The sequence below is a fragment of the Dicentrarchus labrax genome, unplaced genomic scaffold (genome assembly GCF_905237075.1).
Source record: "Dicentrarchus labrax unplaced genomic scaffold, dlabrax2021, whole genome shotgun sequence".
In the NCBI taxonomy this organism is placed as follows: Eukaryota; Metazoa; Chordata; class Actinopteri; family Moronidae; genus Dicentrarchus; species Dicentrarchus labrax.
Window position 1 is genome coordinate 7,860,586 of NW_026136704.1, and position 27,281 is coordinate 7,887,866.

General features: G+C 40.8%; 1 protein-coding gene across 1 annotated transcript in view; it reads right to left on the reverse strand.

Annotated features, from left to right (window-relative positions):
- Positions 1 to 12,501: 12,501 nt before the first annotated feature.
- Positions 12,502 to 27,281, reverse strand: part of zgc:153039 (uncharacterized protein LOC767698 homolog) — a 62,928-nt gene continuing 48,148 nt past the window's right edge. Inside the window, exons 10-13 of the mRNA XM_051396515.1 lie at positions 23,239 to 23,431; positions 18,192 to 18,366; positions 16,550 to 16,696; positions 12,502 to 15,545 (exon numbers count right to left, since the gene is read on the reverse strand). Coding sequence (XP_051252475.1) covers positions 14,581 to 15,545; positions 16,550 to 16,696; positions 18,192 to 18,366; positions 23,239 to 23,431 — 1,480 coding nt within the window. The 3' untranslated portion in view covers positions 12,502 to 14,580. The remainder of the gene's footprint in view (positions 15,546 to 16,549; positions 16,697 to 18,191; positions 18,367 to 23,238; positions 23,432 to 27,281) is intronic.

The following is a 27,281-nucleotide window of genomic DNA, read 5'->3' on the forward strand; positions in this document are numbered from 1 at the left end:
AGTCTGCACAGCTGTGATTGAAGTCCCTCCCATATGCCTGGCCGACTCAATCGTGAGCAAGGCTGATGTATGTTCACACTTGAACATACTGTACAACTAACATGGAGCCAACAGGCTTTATGACCTATACTGCAGTCAGCCACCAGAGGGCGATCAAGATGTTTTGGCTTCACTTTTGGAGAGCTGTCATGTCGTCCATCTTTATATTTGTTGTTTTTTTTGTCTCCACCAACTCCTCAGGGGAAATATTTGACTCTTTAGTAGCTAATGGCTCTACTCTGTTCACCAGGTAGTTGCTAACTTTATCGGTCTGTCTGTTGATGCCAGGGAGGTAGTATACAGTGGTTATCATATATAACCTATTTGTCGAAAACAGCTATTGGAAACAGCTGGAAACAAGGTTTATAAGAGCACAAATAAAAACAGTAAAGTGGGCCAAAAACCAAAACAATGAGTTGTAACATTCAAAAATGTTTCACAAAACTGAGAGGAACTGCAGAGTTTGGTAATAATTTGCTATTGGTTTGTCACTACACTATAGTAGTTTAATTTCATACATAATCATTTAATCCGTTGTTAATATAAATAAGTGATTCTTACAAATCTCTGTTATCCACAACTGCTTATTTGCTGTGTGAAAATGTTCCTCTTCTAAATCCCTGCAGTCACCTGAAGGCAGCAGGACTGATATGAATTTAAAAAAAGTGTGAAGCACAATTACACACTCTGATCAAGTAGACTGAATGAGATGTGTGCAGCCAGCATAAAACTCATTTTTAGTACAACTCATCCTCGACTTTTGTGTGTGACATCAGCGGGTGCATCTGCGTGGTCGGTGGTACCAATCGATCAGTGTTTATCAACTTCCACCTACTTATCAAACTTACCTGTTGGTGTCTAGGACAGATGCTTGAGCAGGTGAATATGATCACACCATCATACCACACACAAGCACACATAATTCATTCAGTCATTCAAACTTACAGCTAAATATGAACACTGTGTGCTAACTGACAGATACACAGAGTGGGTGAGAGTTGCAGAAGCACAATGCGACAGTGCGGGTTTGGCTGCTGTCACAGCCCTCCTCCTGTTATGTCTGCTCTTTCTCCGTCATTCTACCTCTTTTCATGACAGTTAATTGAGAAATATACACAATTCACAGCCTCGAGGCACAAACCCTACAGGTGGGGCCCTGAAATATGGCAGTGGATTGACTAATTAAAAAAGAAAATCCCATTTACACATCGACTTTTCATATCCCAAGACCGATTTGATACGCTTGATTCAATACCAAATTCTAAAATCTCACCTGAGGCAGCGAATATTGCCAAGCGTCTGAGTCTAAAAGTCTAAATCCATCTGTTCGTGTGAGAAGCTGAGGCGGCTGCTGTCTGCCTGAAGAGAGCAGGTTGCACTGCAGAGTTAGGCAGATGTTAAAACTAAATGAAGATGTCCTATCTCATTTCCTCCTGCTCCTCAACTCCTCTGCCCAGATCACTGTGTCCCAGTCATTGCTTCCCCACCCCCACCCCTCTCTTCCCTCTATTCGGTTATGTCCAATTCTTTTTCTTCATCTTTCCAGTATAAACCCTGCCGTGCACGACTGACTTTTATACGACAGTACCATTTTCCACAGGGGCTAAAGAACACACTAAGCAGTTAAAAGTGTCAGGGGACATCAGTCTACCTCTGCGGTTACCTCAACAAACAAACAAACAAACACTGCCTCTCTATATTCCAACCTCGCATTTTTCAACAAGCGACCACTTCATCCATCACCTTAACACTGTGCCATTTCTAGGTTTGATATGCAGCTGATGAGTGATTATTTCACTTTGTATTTTTTAGTGAGGAGAAAGTGACCATGATGACTTCTAAATTTGGGACTGAATGAGTCCTGACGTGAATGAAATCACAAGTGAGTGCGAGAGAATATCACTTATTCAATGACAGCGTCCCACTGAATGAGAATCCAAACTTTTCAATAATGTTTGCAGCATCAAAATATAAATGAATGGTCTTTTTTTTCTGGTTCAAGCGGGTTAATGTCAGGAATGGACACTTGGTCGGGCATTATTCTTTACATAACTGACAAAAAGAAATGTTTGCACTGTGCTTAATGGGAATTTTAAGGCAACAGGGTACATACAATACACAATGCACACAGCGTGATACGTGTGGGGTTATGGGGGGCCTACAACATATCTTTGCCCAGGGCCCACTAACTGGTTAATCCAACCATGCCAACCAGTGAGGGTTACTAAAGCCAAAACAACATCATTAACTTTCCTCCCTGAAACACAGTGAATTGTATTTGTTGGAGTGCCAGAAAAAAATCAAAAGCCTTAAATCTATTCTTCAAAACATGTTTTCCACACCAGTATTTGGATAATGACTTTGTTGAATCATTGATTTGGATACTTTTTGTATATTTTTCTTTCGATTATCTGTGTGAAAATTATATTATAGAAGTATAATTAAGGAGAAAAATACACAGTTTAAAAGAGTTAGCACATAATAGGAAGCAAAGGTTATTAATACATTTTTATCCAGGCACCTTAAAGAGCCATTAGCACATCTATTTGTGGCTTGAGTGGGCTCACTGGGAACCAGTTCCCTGCCCTAAGAATGTTTGAGTGTTAGTCTTTTCATTGACCCTGACTTCACTGCTTCACAGTTATAGAAACCTTGATGGACTTTTAACAGCACCTGCACTAATTTACATGACTTTAAGTTGCCTTTCAACTTCTGAAATCTGATTAATCACACAGACCAATGATCATTTAAGTAAAACACTTGCAATTAGCCTTGGTGACATTTTGTTTCTGTGTTTAGTGGATGCACCCACAACCATGTATGTGTGTTTGTGTTTGTGAGTGTTAAATGAACCCTGTGGGTGTGCTTTGGCGTAGGTAACACTCCATTACTTGTCCATTTCCTCTGCATGGCTGGCCTGAGCATTTTACCCACAGCATAATGCACTAATTGCTGCTGTAAACACACACAAAGATAAACACTTATAACCATTTACCTTGCTAATTTCACTGAGCCACAGTCCTCTCGTCCTGCTCCTTCTGCTCTCTGTCTGATTCCATTCAACTGATCACTCCCGCCTTGACTGTGTAAGAAGACATAATTTGTTTGTTCCTTCAACAACAAAAGGAAGGACCAGATTCAACCAGTGGGAGTGGGTGGAGGAGGAGGTGGATGGAGGGGGCAATTTCATCTTCATCACTGAATAGATGTGATTACATCTCTGGGTTGAGTGGCGGGCCGAAGGAGGGGAGAAGGCAGGAGGTGACAGTAGGTGAAATAAGAGGTGGACAGATAATGACAAGCAGCGAGACTTAAGTAGAACAGAGCAGATGAGATCTCTCGCCTCCTTTTCTTCTTCTTTTGGGTCACTGCTCTGATTACTGACGATGAAATGAGCAGTAGTGTGCTTTTTCTTAATATTGTTTAAGCAGAATGATAAGGAGCATTAGATACAATGGCTCAGTTGTGTGGTCAGCTCTCTTATAGAGCTCAATAGGTAGAAGATTATTCAGTTGTTACTGTGGTGAGCCATAGAAAAACTTGAGTTTTTATGGAAGATACAAGATAAGATGAAACTGTAATGTTCCAGTAAGTAAATCAGCATGTTTCTGAGGCAAACAATGACGTGCACTTTTCTCACGTTATCTCAGATTCCACCTCTCTCTTGTCTCGTTGTGTTAGACAGACTGGAGAGGCTGTTCTGCTGAGAAACTAAATCTCTCTAATATCTGCTGGACTGTTCTGCACTGCCATTTAAAGGTGTAGTTGCGGATTACAACACCCTTGCCTCACTGTGCCAGTCCACATGTGTAGGACCAACTATGGTGGCCACAAAAATGCAAAAAACACGAAAGGCCCATTTTTAGGGCCAGTGTTTGGTTTGTCTGTTCTGGGCTACTGTCGAAAAATGGCAGTCCAACATGGCGGACTCTGCCAATAGATCCTCCTAAATGTACACACTTGACCTTTAAATATGGGTAGGCTAATGCTTATTCCACATCATAGCTGTGAAGTGTTATGTACAAACGTAAACTATCACATACACAGTCATGCTATCTGTGTTAATTTAATTCATGGTTTCCACGTGATGAATTCCTCTGACTGTAGTAATCGCCGGTTAACATTTGTGGTTTTGAATGAAATGTCTCAATAACTATTGGATGGATTGCTATGAAATTTGGGGCACACATTTATGTTTCCCTCTGGATTAATTATAAAAACTTTGGTGATCGTCATTCAGCTTTGACCTCCATATAAATTTAGTTTAGTAATTTGATTTAGATAATCTGGCTAAACTCTTGGCTTCTTTACAACCTTTGTGATCATCTAGCTGCTTGTGTTTTGTGTTCTTATTTTGTTGTTTTGATATCCATGTTTAGACAGATCTCAGACTTTGGTGAGTAAGAGTTGATTGCCAAAACTATACTTTTGAATCAACTGGAATTATATTTTTAGTATGTTTTACTTAAAATAATAATGCTCTTCTGCTAAACATGTGTCTGTAATGGCTTGGAGACAAACCATTGAGACACGTCACTATAAACACAAGTGTCTATCTCATTTTGACTATAGAGGAAAATTCAGAGGATCATCAAAGTCTTTAGGCTTCATCATCAGGGGATCACAAATGTCTGTACAATATTTTACTGCAATCCATCCAATAATGGTTAAGATATTTCAGTCTGGGCCAAAGTGGTGAACCAACCAACAGACATTGCCATCCATAGAGTCTTGTTGCTACCATAGCTAATTAATGGAGTGTAGAGGGCCTGCAAGGGCTGCTAAATCTTCTAAATGATGGTCTCATTTGTTTAGTTATTTACCTAATGCCCCAAAATCAATGCAGCGCTGATTTATTAATGTCAAAATGCAACACGTAGCATCTTTTATAAAAGGCAGCTGAGAGGAGAAAGTGTTGGAGAACAAAAGGTGAAGAAATAAGAGGAAATCTGGAGATTAATTTTGAGCACCAGGGCAGGTAGTAAATGAGGGGAAAGGAGCGTGCAGCTCGGTGGATAAATGGAGAGTGGATGAGAGGAAAACATTGGGAAAACAGATGTTAAAATGAGAGTGATAGAGAGGAGGGCTATTGTAGGTTGCCAACTCACACTCAAACACACTCAACACACAGTATGTTTACTCAGCCTGTTTCAATTACATGGAATTAATGTAGAATCTGCCAAGGCAACAGCACCAATTCATTTCCACTACTCAGGGACACACTGCCTTTCACAATGGTCCTGAATACAATCAGCAAGGACACACAACTTCACATTTCCACACACACACACACACACACACACACACACACACACACACACACACACACACACACACACATACACACCTTAGGAGCTTTATCTGAGCTCAACCTCAGAAAGCATTCCCACTGCTACCTCTAAACTTGAAACAAGGCCAGGGATAAACCGGAATGAGACCTTTCTGTGCCGATACACCAAAAATAGTGGAGATGCGCACACTTTCCTAAACGGTATTGGTTCCGTCCATGTGATTTTTGTTCTTCCCATCTCCTCTCATCCGACACGCATCTCCTCACCCCCCAAAACATACAAACAAAAAGCAAATGTTGCATGGTGGGACAATGAACTGAAAATGTAATGGCATTCAGCCAGTAGGTCACCATCTTTATGCACCTCATCCTGTCCAACCTGTGTGTGGATATGAATGAATATCGCACTGCAGCGTAGGTCAAACATAAAACAGAATATGCAATAAGGAATGCTCCTCCACCTGTGGCTCTGCAAGCACATCCTCCATACATATTCAAAAGCACGATGGGAAACTCAACATGGAGCGCAGTGTGACTCGACACACACACTGCTGACACTGTGAAACTATGCTAATTTGAGATTGTGTGCATACATGCCAGCTTTATTGATGTATTTCATAGTTTGTTATATGTTTGTTATGGTTGCATTAGGGGGCCTTTAAATCATGGGTCTCCAACTGAAACTGGCTTGGGGCCACTGTGTTGTCATCTGGAGGGCCACTTCAGCATTCAAGTACTACAAGAAAGAAAAGATTTCCATTTCTAACATCATACTTGACAAACAAATGAAAACAGTAGTTTCTATACATTTTCATATCATCAGTTTATATCATCTTTGTTGTTTGCAGCCAAATAACAAATGAAGGCCCAAAGCCTGCTCTCTTCTGTTTGCCCGCATTTGCTGTCACCTTTGACCTCTGCTTTTATTTTACATCAAACGAAATAAATTTTTTAAAATAGAATTGTGTTTTTATTTTAATTGTATATGAAGGGCTAGTTTTAATTGATATGAAACAACTAGAAAATCATGTTGCATGCCAGAGGGAGGGGGATGGAGGGCCAGCAGTTTGAGATCTCTGCTTTAAATGCATCTACTGTGAGTTGAAAACAAAGTGCTTAAGGTGGGAGCAACAGAACATGTGGTGAAGTTCAAGCAACAAAAGCACTTTGGTTAAAAAACTGTTAATAAAGGAAACACAGTGAGTCTTCCAGCTTTCACTCATGACTTTGTTAAGATCACAGTATTTCCCAACCACAAACGTTTACAAAAAGGATGAGTTACAGTAAAATAATAATAATATAACAGTGTCATTTAGCTCAAAGCACTGGTGTACAGCCCTTCAGAGCCACTAGCATGGCTGTAGACTCTTAGATGAAATACGAGAGATGTTGAGATGAGATGTTGATGAAATACTAGATTCAAGTGGCATTATGTTTTTTTTTAGCATTTGTTATTGCAAATTAGCTGTATATTAATGTAATTTCTAAAAAACAGGATTGCTCTTACTACAGTCTCAAATGAATTAAAATAAGTTAGAATACAAAAAAGCTTAGATTATTGATACGCTATTGTGATGGGACACTGTATTTTATCAGGAGTTTGCCCATACACACGCTGCGTTGATTTCATTTATGGTCACTTTTCTTATTTTAGGGGGCTTTTTCCCCTTTATTGGATAGGACAGCTGAAGATAGACAGGAAAGGGGATAGAGAGAGAGAGGATGACACACAGCAAAGGGCCACAGGTCAGATTTGAACCCTGGCCAATGCAGCAAGAACTGAGCCTTTGTACATGGGGGACCAGCTCTACCTGGTGAGCTATAGGGCACCTGGCCACTTTTCTTCATTAAACTGGTATTTACAGCAGGGCTACACTATTTTAAAGAGCATGTATGAAACTTCGGAAAAGTTTAATCAAGAAGACTCCCTCTATGCGTCACAATCACAAGCTGTCAGTTATCATTTTGATTGGTTGTCAATCGCAAGAGGGTGGGTCTAATGTAATATAAGCCAATAAGGGCAGACACTGGGGGAGTGCGAGTACAGAAGAGTGGTGTGCTGCTGCAAATGTAACTCCTTTTGTGGAGCACATGATGGACAATGAATTATAACCCTCATCACTGAATGTTACTTAGTTTAGTTTAAAAATTCAACTGTTTGTTTAAAATACTGAAACAAACTGAGCTCGATGCACGGTTGTTAATCTGAGAAGAGGACTGGAGAGGGCCGACCATTCAGTCCTTTCTTGTGTTTCTTGTGTATGGCCTTGTCGCTGTTAGCCATGAGGCTTAGCGGTAATTACACCTAGAGCTAAAAGAAAAATAATTTTACCAGACCCTCCTGTGGTGTGAATTTCTCTCTGATTAATGCTTTTCTTTGTTCGTTTTGTGCCTCCAGCTCAATCAGCCTTCTGTGGGCATTTCCCCTGTTCACTTCAATCAATTGGATATGGCCTTGAGCTCTGGTAACCAATAATCTTGTTGCTATCAGAATTAAAACCTTTCTTGACTCCCCATCAGATGTCATTTCAGTGCTCCACTGGTGGAACACATCTCCACCCAGACCCAGCGTGTCCAGCTGCAGGTCGATCTAATGAACTCTGCATGTCACATCCATCCAGAGCTTCCACTTCAATGTTCGTCATCACCATCAGGGTCTATAGAATCCATAGCTTGATATTTAAACAGTATTTCCTATGCATTTCCTACATTCTCCTATGCACTCTATATCAATTTAATTCATTACACCATAACTCTCTAAGCCCTACATTTAATAGTCTCTTATAAACTAGTCATTTCATGCTCCCCCCAACAGTCCAGTATATGAAACCCACATCCAGAGGATACATCACAGGTTTGAAGTCATCTCAAATGATGTTCAGTACATCCACTTTTTTCCCTTAGTTTGCAAAGGGTGGATAAACATTGCAGATTTGCGTTTTTACGCTCTACTCTAATTCAATTCCCTTATTCAAACAACTGCACGCACAACCTGGTGAGATGTTGGCTGTTTGAGTTTAAACAGCTTATAAAGTTTCCCGCTTAGACACAACACAGCCAGACAGAAGTGTCTGTGAAGAGTGTGTGTTACATTTGGAAGAATAGTGCTGTCAGTGTTGCTACTCTGGCATGAATGATACCACTATTAGACTGGGTGTTGATGAAAAGTTTTAGTGTCCTGCTACAATAAGTTTTAGTTTGGTAAATCAGGGCTTTTCTGTAGGAAAAGATTGGAGGGTGAGCGTTGATGGGGGGCAGGTCTGATGAGGTTAATGCTCAATGTATTCAACAGGTTTAAGAAGTAGAATATCTCAGTACTATGTTCAATCCCATCTAAAATGTAAAACACAATTTATTACAAATGTCTTGAGTCCAAGACAAGTTGAGACCAAAGAGGTTTGAGTCCAAATCAAGACCAAATGAGAAAGACAGAGACAGAAAAGAAGAATGCATTTGCCTTTGTGAGTGTCTGTTCTGGATGGAGTTTGAAATATTTGCCAAGACCAATGGCCATGGGCAAGACAGCAGAAAACACATCTCGAGTCCGGTCTACAGCACTGCAGGTCAAACACTGAATACCTTCTGTAAGAAAGTGATGGCTGATTCAAAATATTTACCTAAAAAACCCCACACAGGTTTCACACTATTTATAATGTATGTCAGAGCAATACACCAGTAGATCCCGACCTTGTTCCTTAAGAGACCCTTTCCTATCTTTAAGACTAAGTGACAGATTTCATATTACATTCAAAACTGTACAATGAACCCAAACAGTGAACTCAAAGACGTTTGTGTAAAACGATGGCACTTGGATGAATATATTTTCTGTTTAGGGAACTTTTTAGAAATTCTATGTCTGTATTATGTGTTTCGCAATTTTTTTAACAATCATACAGACTTAAAAGGCTTCTTTTTTAAAACAAATTCAGTGTTTTTTTTGTCCCTGGTGTTCGGCCATTGATCTATTCAGTCATCAGTAAATGATGGAAAAGGGATCCCTTAAGTAAAAAGGTTAGGGTACCAGTGCAATACACAATGAGGTGCCCACTGGCTGAGCAACACACACACACACACACTGAGCTCATATTCATGAAGAAAAATGATTTGCCTTCACTTTAGCTCACTTAGCGCACTTTCCTGTGGAATTGTTGTCAATAAGGAGCACAAAACACATGTACACACACTCAGCTCAGAGCATGCTTAGTGCCACGCTTCTAAAAACATACAGTAGCCGTACAATCACAGCAGGGAAGAAGTGCTTTGGACGCTTTAGCAATCAGACTACGACTGCTGTGCTGAACTCTTTAAATGCCCTTGCACTGTAATCTCAATGTGCACACTCACATTCTGCATATTGGAATGCAAACATGATTTGTGGGAAAAGCCAGGGGTCTGTTTGGCCTCCGAAAAAACCTTAACTAAATTCTACTTGACACCCCACCAGCCTCCCCCCCCTCCATCTCTCCCTCTGATCCATCTGATGACTCTGGCAATCTGTGTGTCATGTAAAATTAAGTGGATCTGAAGATGCAGGGAGGGAGATGAAATGGAAAGTGCGGCAGAAATTATAAGTGATAAAGTGTGTGTGTGTATCCCGGTGGCGTGCCTGGGGGTTAGGGCTATGACATACGGTGGAAGTGACAAGGTAGTGACAAGTTTCCTCTGATCAGGGCTGCAGACATGACAGAGCAGAGTTTTGGACTCGGAGGCAAACACACACTCAGCCCTGATGGTCTCCATCTTTGATTCTGTCACACACACATTTAGGAAAGCCCCTTTGGGTGAGCGGTTCCTCTCCTCTGCCACAGCCACCCTCCTCCTTCCTGTCACCATCTCTTGTTTTCTGTGGCCTGCAGCTTTTTTATTTTAACAGACGAAACACTTTGAATGTAAAATGTATTCCTGAAGCCTGAAGTATAAGGAGAGAAATTAGTGTCAAATAAGCGTGTTTCAAAATCCAGAATTAAAAATAAGTTTTCCAAATACATTTTCCTGTCCACAATCATACCAACCAGTTTGAACAAATAAATACAACACAACTTGAATAAATCTCTACATATATATTCCAAACTTCAATTTCATAGATAACCTTTGCTTAGGGCATGTAAATGTCTAAAATTATTTTTTGCCATTTATTTACAGAATGTTTCTGTGCACAGATCTGACTGTACTGTCATACTGTTATACTGTACTGCTATGTCCCTTCCCTGACCTCTATAGAAATGCTTATCGACCGGACCAGCACAGGGTCCAGTTCTTCAAACATGGCTCAACTAATCCAGGCTAGCATGCTGTCATCAAGATAAAATGATCCTGCTTGATTTACTAATCCTGGATGAAGTGATCTTGATTATTTACTCTTATTTTGAAATAATGTGTAGAGTTGAAACTCACATTTTCATTTATCAATATTGTAGGCCTAATATAATTATTACATCCTCCAATTGCAAAACTGTGTAGTCATTACACACGTTAACATTTCATCAAAAAATGTGAGTCATATGTCACGTCCTGAACTGGTGCATATATTTTAGCAAACCTCAGTAGTCTCGAGACTCCATAACTAGGCTAGCCATGGATTCCAAATCCAAAAAAAGAAAGTCTCAGAGGAAAATAAACAATGTAATAGTGCTTGGACAGATTCGTTTGCTTTCATCACCTTACTGGTATGCTTGATGATGAGACGTTAGCATTATAAGCCTCAAATTGAAATGGATTTTTATCTGTCTTATGATTGCAAAGGTCACCTACCCCTGCACTGGGTGGCATTCTATGTGCATTCTTGTTACTGGTGTTATTTGGTTCTACATTGTGCTCTCCACGCGATGGTTGTAACAGTTATTATGAGTGAATGAGTTCATACTGTGAGTGATGGTGAGCTCCAAATAGAGTAGATTTTATTCATGATGATATTAGACTAAATAGAGTTTGAGATTCAGACATATTTAAATAATTTAACTTTAGTTAAATAACTTATTCTGAATTTAAAATAAGTTGTTTCTATCCATGTGAATAAAGTCTGTACTTACAATGCAAGTAAACTCCATACATTTAAATACATACTGTTCAAATGACAAAAGGCCAACACAATGTTACCCTTAAACATCACTCAGTTATCAACATGTGACGAACAGGGCCCACCCATCGACAGTATTACCCAGGTGAAATTGCACATTAATGCACTGAAAAGCTGGTTGTTTGAGTTTTTTTCCGCCAGCACTTAAATGCAACATGGATTTGTGAATGAGAGGCTGTGAAGAGTCTCAAAACTCCTCAACAGGCGCAACACTGTCCACACCTGTAAGACACATTCGACAATATGCAAATTAATCCCAAAAAACACTTTCAGATGAGATTATTTATATGTACAGGAAGCAAATGTTGAGATGAATGAACAGGACTATATATGCCGAATCATTTATTCAAGGTGGGTTGTATTTTTTTGTAAAACTGTTTTTTGTTCAAACTGGTTGCTATATGTCTGTGAACACCATCACTTGGTATATGCATTTGTCACCAGTATTTAGACTCATTTCTCTTCATGGAAGTATTTTATTAACCTCACATGAACAAATGAAGAAAACCTGAATCTATCTTGTTGCACACGCACACACACACACACACACACACACACACACACACACACACACACACACACACACACACACACACACACACACACACACACACACACACACACACACACACACACACACACACACACACACACACACACACACAAAATCCTCTCAGAGCTGGGGTCCTTCCCTCAGTGATAAATGTCAGCCTCCCTCCTCCTGAACAGATATCGATGGTTATTTGGGCTTATTTCTCCAATCTGTTGTTCACCTCAGAGCGGAGATGGAATCCATTTCTGCCTGGTTGGCGGCGAGGGTGACTGTAGGACAAGGTAATTTGGCTGGCTGGCACCCTCCAGTATCTCTCTGTCTGAGCTGCTGAGCTATCTCAGCCTCTATTTCCAAGGTTTACCTCAAACAAACAAGTGCAGCGGACGCAAAAAACCCTCAGCTCTGAGCTCTGAGACGCACAAACTGGTCTTCAGCTGAAATGAAACAAAGTCCGGACACTCTGAGGGGTTGTTAAGTTTGATCTGGCTTTCGAAAAACAATCTCCTGAGGAAGTTAAAAAAAAAAAAGAAAAGGAAAGACACGTAAAACAAACTTCTTTTTTATGTAATTTCAGTTTACATCTTGTAAAGTATACATATATATTTTTAGATTTAAACAGAAAATCAATCACTGAACATTTCATCTCTGCAGTAAACGAGTGTGTCCTGCAGGTGCTGGCTGGTTTTTTTGCACTCCTGTGAGTTCAAGAGCCAAAGATTTGAAGTAATGTAGTGACAATGGTTTGTTGAGGAATGTAGTGTCCAAACAAGAACCCATCTGTGGAAATAGGATCCAGTTGGTCTACAAGTAAACATATCTCTCATTTCAAACACAGGGAGATCGAGATTAGTCCAAATCCAAGTACCAGTCTGTCTTCAAATATGGATCTGAACCTCACATTTGTGTCAAAGTCAGTGTGATGAAGATTGTCAGGACAAGTCTTTTAAACTCAAAGAATCTATTTGTGCTTCAGATATTTAAACTTCAAGGATGCCAACCCTTTAGATTATTTCTTTTACAACAAACCTGCAACTGACACTGATGTCAGGGAAGTACAACACTGTAATACGGTGATGCTTATGTAACTTTTGATGGAAGAAATATCAATTTCCTCTCTTAAAAATGACAGGTTCAATGTATAAGCAATAAAAAGTACCTTTCTAAAGTCAGTACACTCAGGGTCTGTTCTTGTGCTACTGGTACACTATGTTTTAGTATTTACCAGTTTCCAGTAAATGCCATTTGTGGCCACTGTTCAGCGAAAGTTCACTTGAAACATTACAAATGCTTAAAGTAAAAGCTGAGGCTGTAGAGTTGAGCTAATATTAAAATTAATTTACTGTAGGCACATCAGTGTTGAGTCTGGTCAAGCAGTTTGGTCACTAGTGAGTAAAAACAATTCTAAAAGTTACAGAGTACCTAAAATACATAAAAACAATCAATAAAATATGGTGGGTAATCACAGTAGGTATTGGCGCTGTAAACATGTTTAAGGAGCTGCACAACATGCAGTTTGGCAGAAGAAGAACAAAAGTGCATTTGGAAAAAAGGAGGAATGTCTTCCTGAGATCCCACATAAAATCACTTTTGGAATAAAACTTTGAAGACTTCCGTAGTAGCACCGTAGACGTTTGTGTTCAACTGTTTCCTTTGTTTAAGCTGCTAAAATGGAAAAGCAGATTTCCTGCAAATGACTGCTCAAGGTGTAATGCAGTCCAACTTTCTGTCCGTGATGGAATGAGTCCAAACTTTTGCTCCCTAACAGGCAAGGCACTTTTTGATCTGAAGGCATATGGAATGATCATTTGAAGGAATCTGAGCAGCAGCACACCAAGAAAGTATTTCAAGAAAGGGGAGTCAGGGAACACTGCCAATTCAGGTTAGAATGTATCAGGAAATAGAGCACTCTCTCTACTGTGTGGATGAAGAAGTAGCTGGTGAGTGATGGAGGTGCGCTGGAAATATAAATGATCCCCTGTGGGTCTGTCAGCTTGCTGACCATTGGTGAGCATTGTAACATGGGTACAAATGGATTAAAAAATAATATCCTATTCTACTTTATACTGCTTTTAACTCTCCTGCTTGGCAGGTTGTACATTTGTCTGAAAAGTTCACTTTGGTTCATTTAATCACAGTCTGATTGTTTCTGATTGCTTAAATTGCAACAAGGTTGACCTAAAAGATTAACATCACGGTGCCTTCAGAAGTTTGATGGGAATACCAGAAATACAAGTGGAAAAAAACATTAAAAATAAAGAAGGGTTAAACATGTAGACAGTCAGGATTTTTGGAATCAAAGTGGCCCAGTATATTATCCAGTCCTCATTTTAAATATTTAAAAATAGGCTGTATCTCTAGAGACTGTGTGTTCTACGTTAATTTTGCGAGGCAGTGCAGATGGTATCAATGAGTCAGCAGTGGCGTCCCTGTCTGGGTCAAATTTCAAGGCAGTTTACTTTTCCCCAGTCTGTCGTTGGGTGGAGAGGTCAGTACAGAGGCACTGCGGAGCTCTGCAGTGATGCTGCACTAAAAGTGGTCAACACACCTTCAGAGAGAACATCAGCAGCTGGTGGGGACACTGCTCAACTCACCAGCCCTCAGCAGCTGAGGGAGGGGGATCGCTCAAAGGTCAGTGGTGATGACAGGCGTGACGCCGTGGATGAGCAGCGTGGGGCCCAGGTCTTGGGTCAATAGCTCCAGCTGGTGTAAGTAGGTGGTGTAGCGGCGGGTGTCAGCTGGGGGTCGGGGCAAATACAGGAAACGCACAGCAGGGGCGGGCTGGGCCGTGTCCAGGATCAGCTTATTGACAGCTGACAGGTAGTCATCGGACAGGCGAGTAGCGTTGCTCGGGAAGCTATTAACGTAATCGTCTTCGTTCTCCTCTTCCATCTCTGCTTTCTGCTTCTTCTCTTCTTCAGTGGTATCAGGGGACTGCGACTGCTGCTTCTTGCCCCACTCGCCTTGGCGCTGCCAGTGTAGCGCCACCTGCTGGTCCCAGGGCACGGGGTAGACCTGAGCTTTAATTCTCAACTCTTTCAACAGCTGACCCAGCTTCTCCTCCGAGCCTCTCACGCTTCGTCCCTGCTCCACGCACAGGAAGAGACGGAGCGTAGCTTTGCGCCAGGCTCTCACCATGTTCAGGATACACGCTAGCTGTAGCAGGAACAGAGAGCAGGTATCGACGTAGCTACTGCTGTCGGGACGCAGGAGGTTCACCGGCCAGACGTCAACGTACACAGCTCCCTTCCCTGGAGAGGAGGAGGGCGGGGAGAGGACCTGGGCTCGGTCAAAGTTGTTAAAATATCGGGCAAGCGCCACGTTCTTCAGCATCTTCATGGCGTCGGCAATGATCGCTACATACTCCTGGGGTCCTAGAACCTTCCCGTCTCCAAATTCACCATAATCTTGTCTGTCGCTGGACCCCCGCAGGGAGGAAAAGTGGAAAAGGGGGGGTTGCTGCTCAAGCTCCTGCAAGGGGCCCAAGGGATCGGTGCACTGGATGGTAGACAGCGACGGATCAATCAGCTTGTCATTTGGGAGACAGTCGTCATAGAAACCGAGGACAAGGGTGTTAGGACGCATCCCACCTAGAAAGAGGAGAAAAGAAAAATGAGGGACAAGACCTTTTTTTAGAATCTAATGCAAATCATTTCTTTATCATTATCATAGATTTTTGGAGTAGTTAAGTGAAGGGTAGAGGTAGAGGGTCAGTCCTTCTATCAGAGGAAAGTAAGACAGTTGTGAAGAAGACAAGTGCTGGAGTGAGAACTGGAGGGAAGTCAAAGAGAGATAAGAGAGAGGGCTGGAGAAAAAAAGACTGGTCAGAGTTAGACATGAGTGACAATTCTCAGGAAAGTAGGAAGATAGCAAATAACAAGGAAAGAAATAGAAAAACACTCAGAGTCAAAGCTATTTACAGTTCACAGTGGGTGTTACTGAAGAGGAGAGCATTCCAAAATATTAGTGTAGTGTTGAAACAAAAATTAAAACTACAGTCAGAAAAAAAAACTACACCTGAAGTACAATACGTGCCTGGAAACAAGCTGAAATAAATAAACTAGAAAAAATGGCTGCTCTTTATAAGATTTAAATGTGTGCTCATGAGCTAAAAATGTGCAGTGGAAACATCTGAAACTGTTGAAATGTGTTTGAAATGCCTTTGTATGGCAGTAATCGCAGGTTTTTACATATTTAAGAACATGATGTTGTACTTGACATTTGAAGCACTGAAAGAAACTGATGTGGCAGCTGAAACAAAATGAAAGTAAAATGGAAGTGCTGATAGTTCCAGTGAAAGGTGTAAGTGTTGAATGAAACTGAAGCTTTAAAGCCACTATGTGTAGAATTTGAAAGGATTGTCTGTTTTTTTTCCCTCCAAACAAAAACCTAGAAAAATACTGTAATCACATAAAATACTTCACATAGCGGCTATAATTGTAATTTTAGTGCCTGTAAAAGGACAGAAATCTCAAATCACAGCACACAAATCTGCTTAAGCTATCAGCAGCTGTAATCCCAGATATCAATGTAGTCTCCCCAATGTTGTTACTGACCGACAGGCACCTTTTGTGAAGGTGATGGTGACACTGACCTAGTCCAGAGATGAAGAGGAGATGTTGGATCCCATGACGCACAGAATCAGCCAACGTCAAGTTGACAAAAGCTTTGATGTTCAGATGGTCCACCAGGGACAACCAGGAGTCGTATTGGGACTGCAGAGGGTCGGATGGTAAGGTGTCTGGGAGGGTGGAAGAAAACAAAAAAGTATGCCGTTAGAAATATAACTGACAGTTCAATAGAAGCATATTGGGATTCAGAGAAGGTAAAGGAAAGAGAAGGCCAAGAACAATTGATATACAAGTCAAAGGAAAGAGCAGAGAAGTCAGTATGACAGTGCTGGAATTAGAGGCACAGCGTGAGAGAGATACGAGACAAGATGCTGAGATGTGGGGGGGCTCAGAGAGAAAGATGCAAGCACAAATGACAGCACAGACAGAATGTGAGACAGAGAGAAAGATACAGGGGAGCACAAACAGGCAGGCAGGTGATCAATCATCCAAAAAAACCATCAATATGTATGTAGAGAGAAATGCAGAGGCCCCATCTGCAAGCTTCAGAGACAATTCCTGCGGTAGTTTAAGCTGCGTTAGGACCTCTTCCGACTTCTAACACTATCCTTTGCATTCAGCGTAAAAGCACACAGCTGCCAGACAAGTGAGAGAACAAATGGACAACCCTCCTAATACATTAGGAGGGCAGTTTGGAAGTAGCTGGGAGTTCTCAGCAACAAACTCCTCTTCAGTGCAATTATGTGAATGAATGACTCCTTCATAATTCTCAAGACCAAGAGCCTCGACAGTACTCAAAATGAGAGAAGGGCTCTTCAGTGGCTAATGAACATGTCTTTTTTTTGCCACTGTGAAGCAGATGAAGAGGATTTGGATTCTGAAGACTCCATTCAGGGCCCGTCCCAGTCTCCCATCAACACATAACCCTCCCCAACAAAACCCTCGAAAGACAAAGAAAACAATCAATGACCCTGCTCCTTTACAGTCTGTAAGTGTGGTCCTCTGCAGAAAAGAAAGGAGACGCCTCCAGAGCATTGTGTGCGTGATTGCTTCCCTCGAAATAAAATAGCGGCAGACGAGCCGATGTCATGGAAAAAGGTCTAGCATGGTGAAAAGGTCTATTGAATGATGCACTGCTTCAGGCATTTTGATAATTTGTATACTTACACATTTTGAAAAGACCTTACAGTTATTTTGAGCTGGTTCTGAGTGAAAACACTTAAAGTAAAGTGGCAATATTGCTACATGTTCTAGAAAAGAGTTGTACGACAAATAGCTATTAAAATTCAGCAATAATACTGACAGTCAAAAAAAACAACAAGCTTTTAGTTTTGTCTAAATGTCATGTTAATGTTAAATTATGCAAAAACTATATCCCATCACCAGCCCTGATTTGTTTTGCTCATAATTAATAGTTGCCCTGTCACACTGTGCCAGAAATGGTGCAGAAGTAAACGTTCAAGTACTCCTAATGAGCTTTTGTTGTCACGCAAAAGAACTTCACAGAGTACTTTCTCGATGGTTCACAGGAAAGCTAACTGATTTCCATCATGGCTGTACTGGGTGTTAAGTAGATAAAATGTAACAGGCATCAGAGCCGAACATAATCAGAGACTTAACAGCAGGTCCGTTTCTGGAGGCTGAACTGAATTTCAGTGTTCTTACTGAGATCTCCTAGCTGGACGTGTCCCAGCACGTAGAGGCCGCTTTTCTTGATGTCGTTGATGAAGGTGATGAGGCCCACGCTGCTGCGAGGGTTGGAAACCATCAGCAGGACTTGAGGCCTCCAAAACTTGACGTGGTCCTTCCTCACGTCCAGCATCAGCAGGTACTTACGCACCTATAAGGAGTCGAGAGAATTGGGGTGAGGGTTGTTATTGTGAAACATGTTGTTATCTTCACCCCTGTCTTCCTTCTTATTTAACCCTGCAATCCTACCAGTGGACTCTGGACCACTGAACTTCCATGCAGGTGATGTAACTTGCACAAACATGCTTACAACACTTGCACTGGAGATTTTCTGCATAACACGTATTTGCCAGCCCACAGATTTTATTTGTGACAATCCTTCTGCTCGCAAAATCATTGCAGTGTTTTAATTAAGCAAGGAGAAACTGGCCATATATAGACATGAAGATAATCAATCATATATTTAATGTCGGTTTCACGTTTTGCTTTTCGTCCATGATTGGAGACGTGTGCAGAAAGGGGAAGTAACTTTTATGGATCATTGGTGCATTAAGATTTCACATGGGGTTCATGCAGCAGTGTATAATAAACCCAATAGTCAATTTCACATTTACATTATATAATTTCTTTTGCACAAGGAAAATACATTTGTTAAGTAAAACCCTTTAGAAACAACAATGTTAAAGAGCTTATTTGATGTAGGGAGAGGTGCAGGTACTGCATATTTTAATGGTATGAGTGTATATTTGAGCCCCTCAGCTCCAACAGCTTGTTTATATATTTTAGCTGAAGACTATCAAAAACTATAGTATAGTCAGGTTTAGGATGAGGTAATTAATCAAAATTCATTTCACCCGTTTCAGGAATTTTATTTTGTGAAATTCATTGGAATACAAGGATGATAATAAAATACCACTGAAACACTACAGGAATATTAGTTGGCTTTTTCCTGGCTGGTGCACAAAATAACTGATAAAAACATTTTTAGACATTTTTCCAGATGGCCACAAACTCACAAACCTGAACTACTAAACTGGCAGATATGCAAATGACAAAACAATTTCACCACAAGGTCAATTTAGTAACTTAAGCTTATTACATGGCAAACATTGTCATCTGCTGATGAAGATCATGTGATATGATCAATGGCTACCACTTTTATTTCACTGATCACTGTTCCCAAAATGTGATTTATCATGCCCAGATATTTATTCTCTGATGTCTTAAAGACAAATACATAAGAAAAACAAATCCCTCAAAAGCCACCACGACAGATCTGGCAGTGTCAGAGGAGTGGACTGGATGAAAGTGATTTCAATAACCTGAATGAGCTGCCAAGAAACTCAGTTAAGCAAATTAGTTGCATGATATGGATCAGTGGACTTTCCCGTCTATCTTTTGACTTAAAGTTAGAGTAGGTAATATATTTCAGAAGCATTTTTGGCATATTTGTTGAAATTCTCTTTACATCCCGACAGCAATCAATAAATCAAATGCTCTAAACTAATTTAAATAAAAAAATTTGGTACCTGTAGCAGTCACAGGTCTGTAATAAGCCCAATCCAATCACTTCATTCTGCCTGAATGAAAGGATTGGCTGGCCTACGTGGCTGTCTACCTACTTACTTTTAAGTGAGGCCATGTAACTTTTGAAAGAAGAAACAGCACAATCTTCCTCTTACATATGATGTTAAGAATGACAAAAGTTTTGTGCTGTAGCAGTACTTATACTTATGGTGGCTGATGTTAGCAAACGTTACATAGATATTGCTGTTTAACTGACATTACTTAATCAGTTCACTGACTTTTTGACTCACTTTGTGTGTGTGTTAAAATGTCACACAGCATTTCAATTGTTTTATCCCAAAAGTAAAATAAGAAGTAAACTCAATTTTTCTGATGTAACTGTCACACTGCCACAGTGACCACTGTCCAAGTACAATACAAGTATGTATGAGCTGTTGTATTGTAGCTTATCTCATGTAGAAACACATTATATGCTTTATCAACATCTCATTAAGATAATATTCTGTGGGAGGCATCAAAAGTTGTTTGTATGTATATATTTGTTCCGTCTGTTTATATGCGTATACGCATGCATACACATGTGTCAATCAAACTCTTATTGGTAAAAATGTCCCCTCTGTGATTGCTGAGTGTGCGCTTAATTGCTAGCGTGCATCAGTTTCTATTATAATGCACACTATAACACAACCGTCATTAAGATTCTGAGAGTGTGTTGATGAGGTTGCATCAAGGTACCATTAAGGAAATGTAACCAAGTGGAACCAAACATTAGATCTAAACCTCCAGTCTACTAGGAATGATTAACACTCCATTTATACCCTCATTGGCATTAATGACTATTAACTCAGTGACGGCATGTCCGCCATGTTAAAGCTGCTCCTCACACTGTTGGATTCACCTCTTTGAGAGATGAAGGGTAGCTTTAAAGGATAATTCTATGGTTTTCATGATTTTCGCACTCTTGAATGGTCCTTATTAAAAGTGCAGTGAGTGAAACTGTCTTGGTGTTACAAAGTCGGAGAGCAAATCATATCTGACGCAAGCAGACCGGGGATGTCGTGAAGAAAGTGAACTTTACTGGAGTCAAGCAATCACCTCAAGTTTAGGGGGAGGGAGTGGGGCCTAAAGCACTAGCCAATTAAAGCAGGAGGGCGTCACTTGAGAAAGACTAAAAATACTTGAAAACACTTTCAGGGTGCGTTTAATAGACTAAATGTTCTGAAATTGTAGAAAAATTGAAAGAAATTTCCTTGTGTTGCAGCTCCACTTACGGGTTTAGCCTAAAAAAGAACCAGAACATTTGTGCCACTAATGACTGTCTTGGCGATACAAGTTTAGCTCAAGGTCCTGAAGCTGCCGAGTGTACGTTTGTGTCTATACAGCCATCAATCAAGAATGAAGATGCAACTGTTTCCAACATTATTACCATAATCACCATAACTGTTTTCATGCTCCCGTCCGCTAATTGCCGTAAAAAACCAAAAAACTAGGCCTCAGAGGCGAAGTCCAACTGCCTCCACTCATCTCATCATCTGTCTCTCTTTATCTCTATTTCCCCCTGTCTTCTCATCCATCAGGCTATCATCATTTCTGTGTCGCTTCAGTCTCATCCATCACTTAGTTTCTCAATCACTCATCCCCTCTGCCTGCTTATATTCTGTCTATATCTTCCCCTCCCATGATACCATCAACGTTTCTTGCCTCAGTTTGTCTTTTTCTTTGTTCTCTTTCTCTCCTAAACACTGTTGTCAGCCGTCTGTTATCTCCCAGTGTGTTTTTTGTTGTTGTGAGCTGTTGTGTCCCCTGTCCCTGCTTCAATGTCACCCAGTTGGCACCCTGCCACACTGGCTACTGTTGGGGGGGGGGGTGCAGGAGCAGAAGATGAGTGCATGTATGAGATATGTACATGCACAGACTTGGCCTCTTCTGCTAGTCCTATTAGTGTAATCTGCATATTGGGGCCCATTTTTAACGAAAGGAGGTAAGTAAGTTTTGTAAAATGAGTAAAATGTGTTTGCGCACATGTAAATCCTTGAGTCTTGGCAATAATAAACTGTACATTATTAATAGTTGCATTCTTCATTTGGTGTAATACATGAATGCCAAATAAACAACTTTTATTTTAATCTGAAATAATATATTGCTATAACTCTAAATAGCCTACAGTTTTAGACAGAATATGAGACAATGGTCCCGGACACAGACTTGTAAAAGGCCCCACACTCCTCCGGCATAGGAGCTAGACGCAGACTCAAAGAGACATAAAACAACTCTGAATGAATTTGAGTTTTGTCTTGTGATTAAAAGACGTCATCGTTTAATAACACAAGTGGTGTTTGCTGTCTTGCATCTCTTTGTGGTTATTTTGCGTGTTGATGTGTGGCCGTTTTGCATTTGCTTTGTAGTTGTTTTGTGTGTTAATAGTCTCTTCATACAGAGGCTCTGGTCCAGGGGCCCTGGGCCTGTACCTAGTAGGCCTGTTCAGTAATCCATCCATGATACTAATAAGCTGACTACCTATCACCTTCCGACTTCAAATATCCCCATGGGTGGTCAATGAGATTGGCCCCACCCCTGCTTGTAGCTGCTGTCTTGGCTTAAGAGAAACAGCAGAGGAGGGAGAGAAGTAGAACAGGATGAGAAAAGGGAAGGAGGGGAAGGAGGACAGGAGGAGAAACTCAATAAGTTAAGTGGTTGTAATAATGTTCTGCCTCCTGACAAGCTGCTGGCAAACCCAACCACCCTCACCCTCCCTGCCCACAACCCCTGCCCGCAGCCTTGGCAACGGTTCCCCTCGGCAACGGGCCCTCCTGGCAACGATGCCCCCTCTCCTTGAGAGCAACAGGCTCGCCAGATAGAGGACATGGAGAGCTGGATGATGTAAAGCTCTGTGTGTGTGTGTGTGTGTGTGTGTGTGTGTGTGTGTGTGTGTGTGTGTGTGTGTGTGTGTGTGTGTGTGTGTGTGTGTGTGTGTGTGTGTGTGTGTGTGTGTGCGTGTGTTTGCATGTGTGTGTTTGTATGTGTAATAAATATAGAGAGGTTTGCTGAGGGAAAAGATGCAGATGTGTGTGTGTGTGTGTGTGTGTGTGTGTGTGTGTGTGTTGTGTGTGTTATGGTAAAGCTGATATAAAAGTGATAGATAGCTGCTGTAGGAATGACAAGGCAGTGTTGTGTGTATGTGTGAGACCAAGGGAAAATGTGTGTGTGTTAAAATGCAGAGGCAGCCGAGATCAGTCTGTCTGTTTGTGTGTGTGTGTGTGTGTGTGTGTGTGTGTGTCTGTGTGTCTGTGTGTGTGTGTCTGCATGTCTCTATAAACCTGATAGAACGATTGCTTGGCAGAGGTACAGGCTCTTGTAAAGCTGAGAGGATGAGATTTTAGTTGCTCTAGTAATGACAATGCAGCATTGGGAGTGTGTGTGAGTGTGTGTGTGTGTGTGTGTGTGTGTGTGTGTGTGTGTGTGTGTGTGTGTGTGTGTGTGTGTGTGTGTGTCAGACCTGGTGGAAAATAAGAGCCTGGCTGATGTAGCCCCAGCTGGAGGTGGGACTGAGGTAGTGAATCAGCAGAAGCAGCAGCAGCATGAAGGCAATGCTGGCTGAGGCGTAGATGGCGTTGATCAGGAACATCATGACGGCGCAACCCACGATGCCCAACACGCACGTATGCCAGGTGAAGTAACGAAAGGTGGGCCTGAGAACAGAACAGGAGAAGTGGAGAGGAAAAAGTAAGGGTTAAAGCAATACAGATTTTAATTAATCAGTAAAACACCCACTTTGGATTTAATGGTTTCTCCCTGATCTTTGGTTCTTGTTTATATATTTTGGTGTTATTTTAATTTCAGATGAAAAGTGGGGGTGTTTAGATTCTGTTCAAGTTTGACGACATCCAAATATTTCTCCTCCCAACCTGGTGAAAGTTATCCTCACTATCTATGTTGGCCTCTCTGCCTTATCACCACTGTTATGGCACCATTTTCAAGACTTACTATATTAATATAACCTGCAATGCATTAAAAGCAGTTATTCTGTTATTGTTCAAAACACACCAACATTCAATAACACCAGGGCACAGCCTGTGCTGAACTTTAGTAAAATTTCTGGAAAACTCACACTGATTTTTTGGCCACTTGGGGGCAGCACAACAAGCTGCAAACATGATACATTATCACCATAATAACCCGATATGGCTAACGTGTTAGCAAACAGTGGTTCATTTACACATCCAGAAGACAGGGCAACATTAGCATATGGAGTCGTCTTCTTGGTCAACTGATGACTGTAATTATTAATATCCACTCTCCTTTTAACTCTCTTTTTTGATCTCCAACAACTCCTCAGGGAAATATGTATCTCTCTAGCTGCTAGGTCCTCCAATATTTGTCCTCCATATGCCCACTGCAGCTGAACCAAACCAAAACAATGAGCTGAAAGATGCTACAATGCTCTGTAGGGCTGAGGTGAACTGAAGAGTTGGGGGATACACATCACATTATAGATCCATTGTTACTGTAAGAATATTGATTATAGCAGCTTTAAAGTGTGTTGATCAATTGTCACTTCTTTTTAAGGGGTTTGTCCAATGTTGCCTGATAGTAAATGGGCTGCTTTTATAGAGCACTTTTTATCCTAACTACCACTCAAAGTGCTTTACAACACATATCAACATTCACCAATTCACACACCCATTCATTCACTGATGACAGAGGCTGCCATACAAGATGCTGATGTGTTTGAACTAGACTTTGAACTTATTCAAGTGCTTTAAACTGAGAAATGCCTCACCCTGTTCATTCAGACATAAAATCAGGTTCTGTCATAATGTGTCAAACATTTCTGTAAACATGTTCTACAGATTAGTGGAATGGAGCATGGCATTCGCAGTGATGAGAACTTTTCTAAAATGGCTCTGATGTGTAATAAATAATGATTTGGTAATTAAACCTGATAAAGACAGAACAATTCGTACAGACAGAGAGGAATATCAAGGACCTTTTAAAATACCAAGAAACATAACACCATGGTTGTGTGTAACACAGCTCGATTACTGGCTTGGTAAGATTTATGGTAATACACACTGTTAAGAGACCTTGGAGTGAATTTTCTAGGCAGTTATAAAGTATCACTACTCTGGAGGATACACACACCTTACTATGCAAAACTCAACTGTAATCCGGCATATTCCATGTAATAAAGCATAGAGATGGTCCTTTTAAGTACTTGTGGGTTATAAATGTGCCATTTCTTTGTCTTAAATTCTTTAGAGGGTAAGATAAACCTTTTGTTAGCTACTAGCTCATACCCAACACTCCTGAAGAGGCACTTTTCAAATGTAAGTTCTCTAGACTGAGAGGGATTTGACAAACCACAGAGGATTTTGGTGAAAAGGCAGGTAGAATGAAAACAAGATTCTATGAACATGGTTATCCATCCAACTGGGCTGAAAAAGCTAATGAAACAGGAATCTCCTACTGAATTATTAAAGTCTAGTGAGAGCAAAGAAATACATTTTCTGCCCGAGTATTACTATTTGCTGACCTTATTGTACATTTTCAGAATGCAATGGGAGAATTTTTCAGATCCCAAATGATCTTTTACACTCCATGACCCTCTCTCTTTAACCTTTGAACTAGAAATAACACACATTAACAGCAATGTCTCTTGACGGTAACTGCTCACTTTGTGTTGTGTAGTGATATGTCTCAACTACTCGATGGATCGCTCTGAAATTTGGTTATTATTTATTTATGGATTATTAATTACTTGGAATGAACTTATTCCTGAATGGGCTGTATATTTTCACTGGTGTCCTTGTATATGTTGTGCCAAAGCGTTTCATAGACCCACTGATATACTAGAGGATACCGTGTCGGTGTCAGTTTGGAGGAGGTGGGGTGGATGGATGACGCAGGACTTTCACCCAGGAGGCAGTTGTTCAAAAGGCTTTTTTGTTATTGCTAACTTGATCATGGAATGAGCATTTTTGGCGTTGGATGGACTGTGTTGGATGACTAGCATGTTGGCTGGACCAAGTGAAACGAAGATATGAGACTGTATGCATTAACCAGCTTCTTTTACTTCCAAAAAGTAAAGAATATAATACACAGCAATTTCATAAGAGTGAGTGAGCCATCTGGAAAACGAACTAACTTTCACCAACACAGGGAATCTTTTAAATAACTGCTACACCCATCAAAGAATTTTATTTGTCTGCGTTTCACTGGAGAGTTACAGTGTCACATGATCGTCTAAATCCCCCTTCCAGACCCTGACAGGAATACAGTTCTTTAGGAAACATTTAACCTTATACCTGTTGGTTTAGAAACTTGGGGAATGAATATCGTCAAACTTAGAGACAGAAAGTTAACATAAAACATATTTTAAAAAAGTAAAACAGTATGGTGAAGCTCATGCTTTTCTGTTTTTGTGAGGCTGTCAGGGTTGCTACCTCAATTTGCTTTCATTCGAATCGATGGTTATTTTTGAGGTAATTTTTGCTGTGTTGTTAAACAAACATCCTGTTCTTTCAGTCAGTGTTGCTAAGGCTCTTCTGGTGACTGTACTTGCTTGGCTTTTGACATCATAATTTTTTTTAAAACCTCCCCTCTCGCCCCATACTATATAATTTTCCACGGTTCCACGGCTGCGTTGTTGTACCACTGCACCATACAGCCACTGTAAGTTGAATACTAATTATCAGTATGTGGCAGCTGATGTCATCCATGCAGACAGACTCTGGGTCAGACAACACACGCCAGCAAAGTAGACATACATACCCTCGCCTATAATAACAAGATGTTCCTTTAACTGAATAGGTACATTGGTAAGGTAAACAAATAAGTTTTTAATAAAACTCAATACACACTTCAGTAATGCTATTTGGGCCATAGTTCTACAGAAATATTTTTTAAAAAGGTCACATTTTAACAAGTCATCGGAATCTCAATGTCAGACATACCATAATTACTTCAAATTCTCCACACACACACACACAAACACACACCTACAGAGCCATTTAATGTGTGACTGCACAGCAGCATCAAAACAAATGTAGAGTTAATGCTGGGACAAGAGCAATTAAAACAAACACCACACACGAATAATAATCTGCAGCCTGCTGGAGACCTCTCAGTGTTTGTGTGGATGAGCTTGAATTCATATATGAATGAGTGCATTAGTTGTACTAGTTGTGCACATATGTACCTGTCAAAATATCCTTTCATATATATGTGTATGTGTGCCATTTAAGTGTAAATGAGCTGAAGGGGTCTTGGAGTTGGGAGCCACACGGTAGATGGAAGCGCTCGCATATGTGGAGGATCATGTAATTGACCCCAATTTCGCTGCAACGACTGCAGCCGTGTGGATAAACAGTCATTAAAATAGTCCCAGCTGTAATTACACAATGCAGCTCAAATGACTGCCTGGCTTCCTGCATGGATCCACTAACAGATTTAGACTATTTAAGTGGGGGGGAAAGTAACTGCTGCTGAACGCTACGCAGCAGGAAAGTGCTAAAGTATCGAGAGGATAGCAGGGGGTGA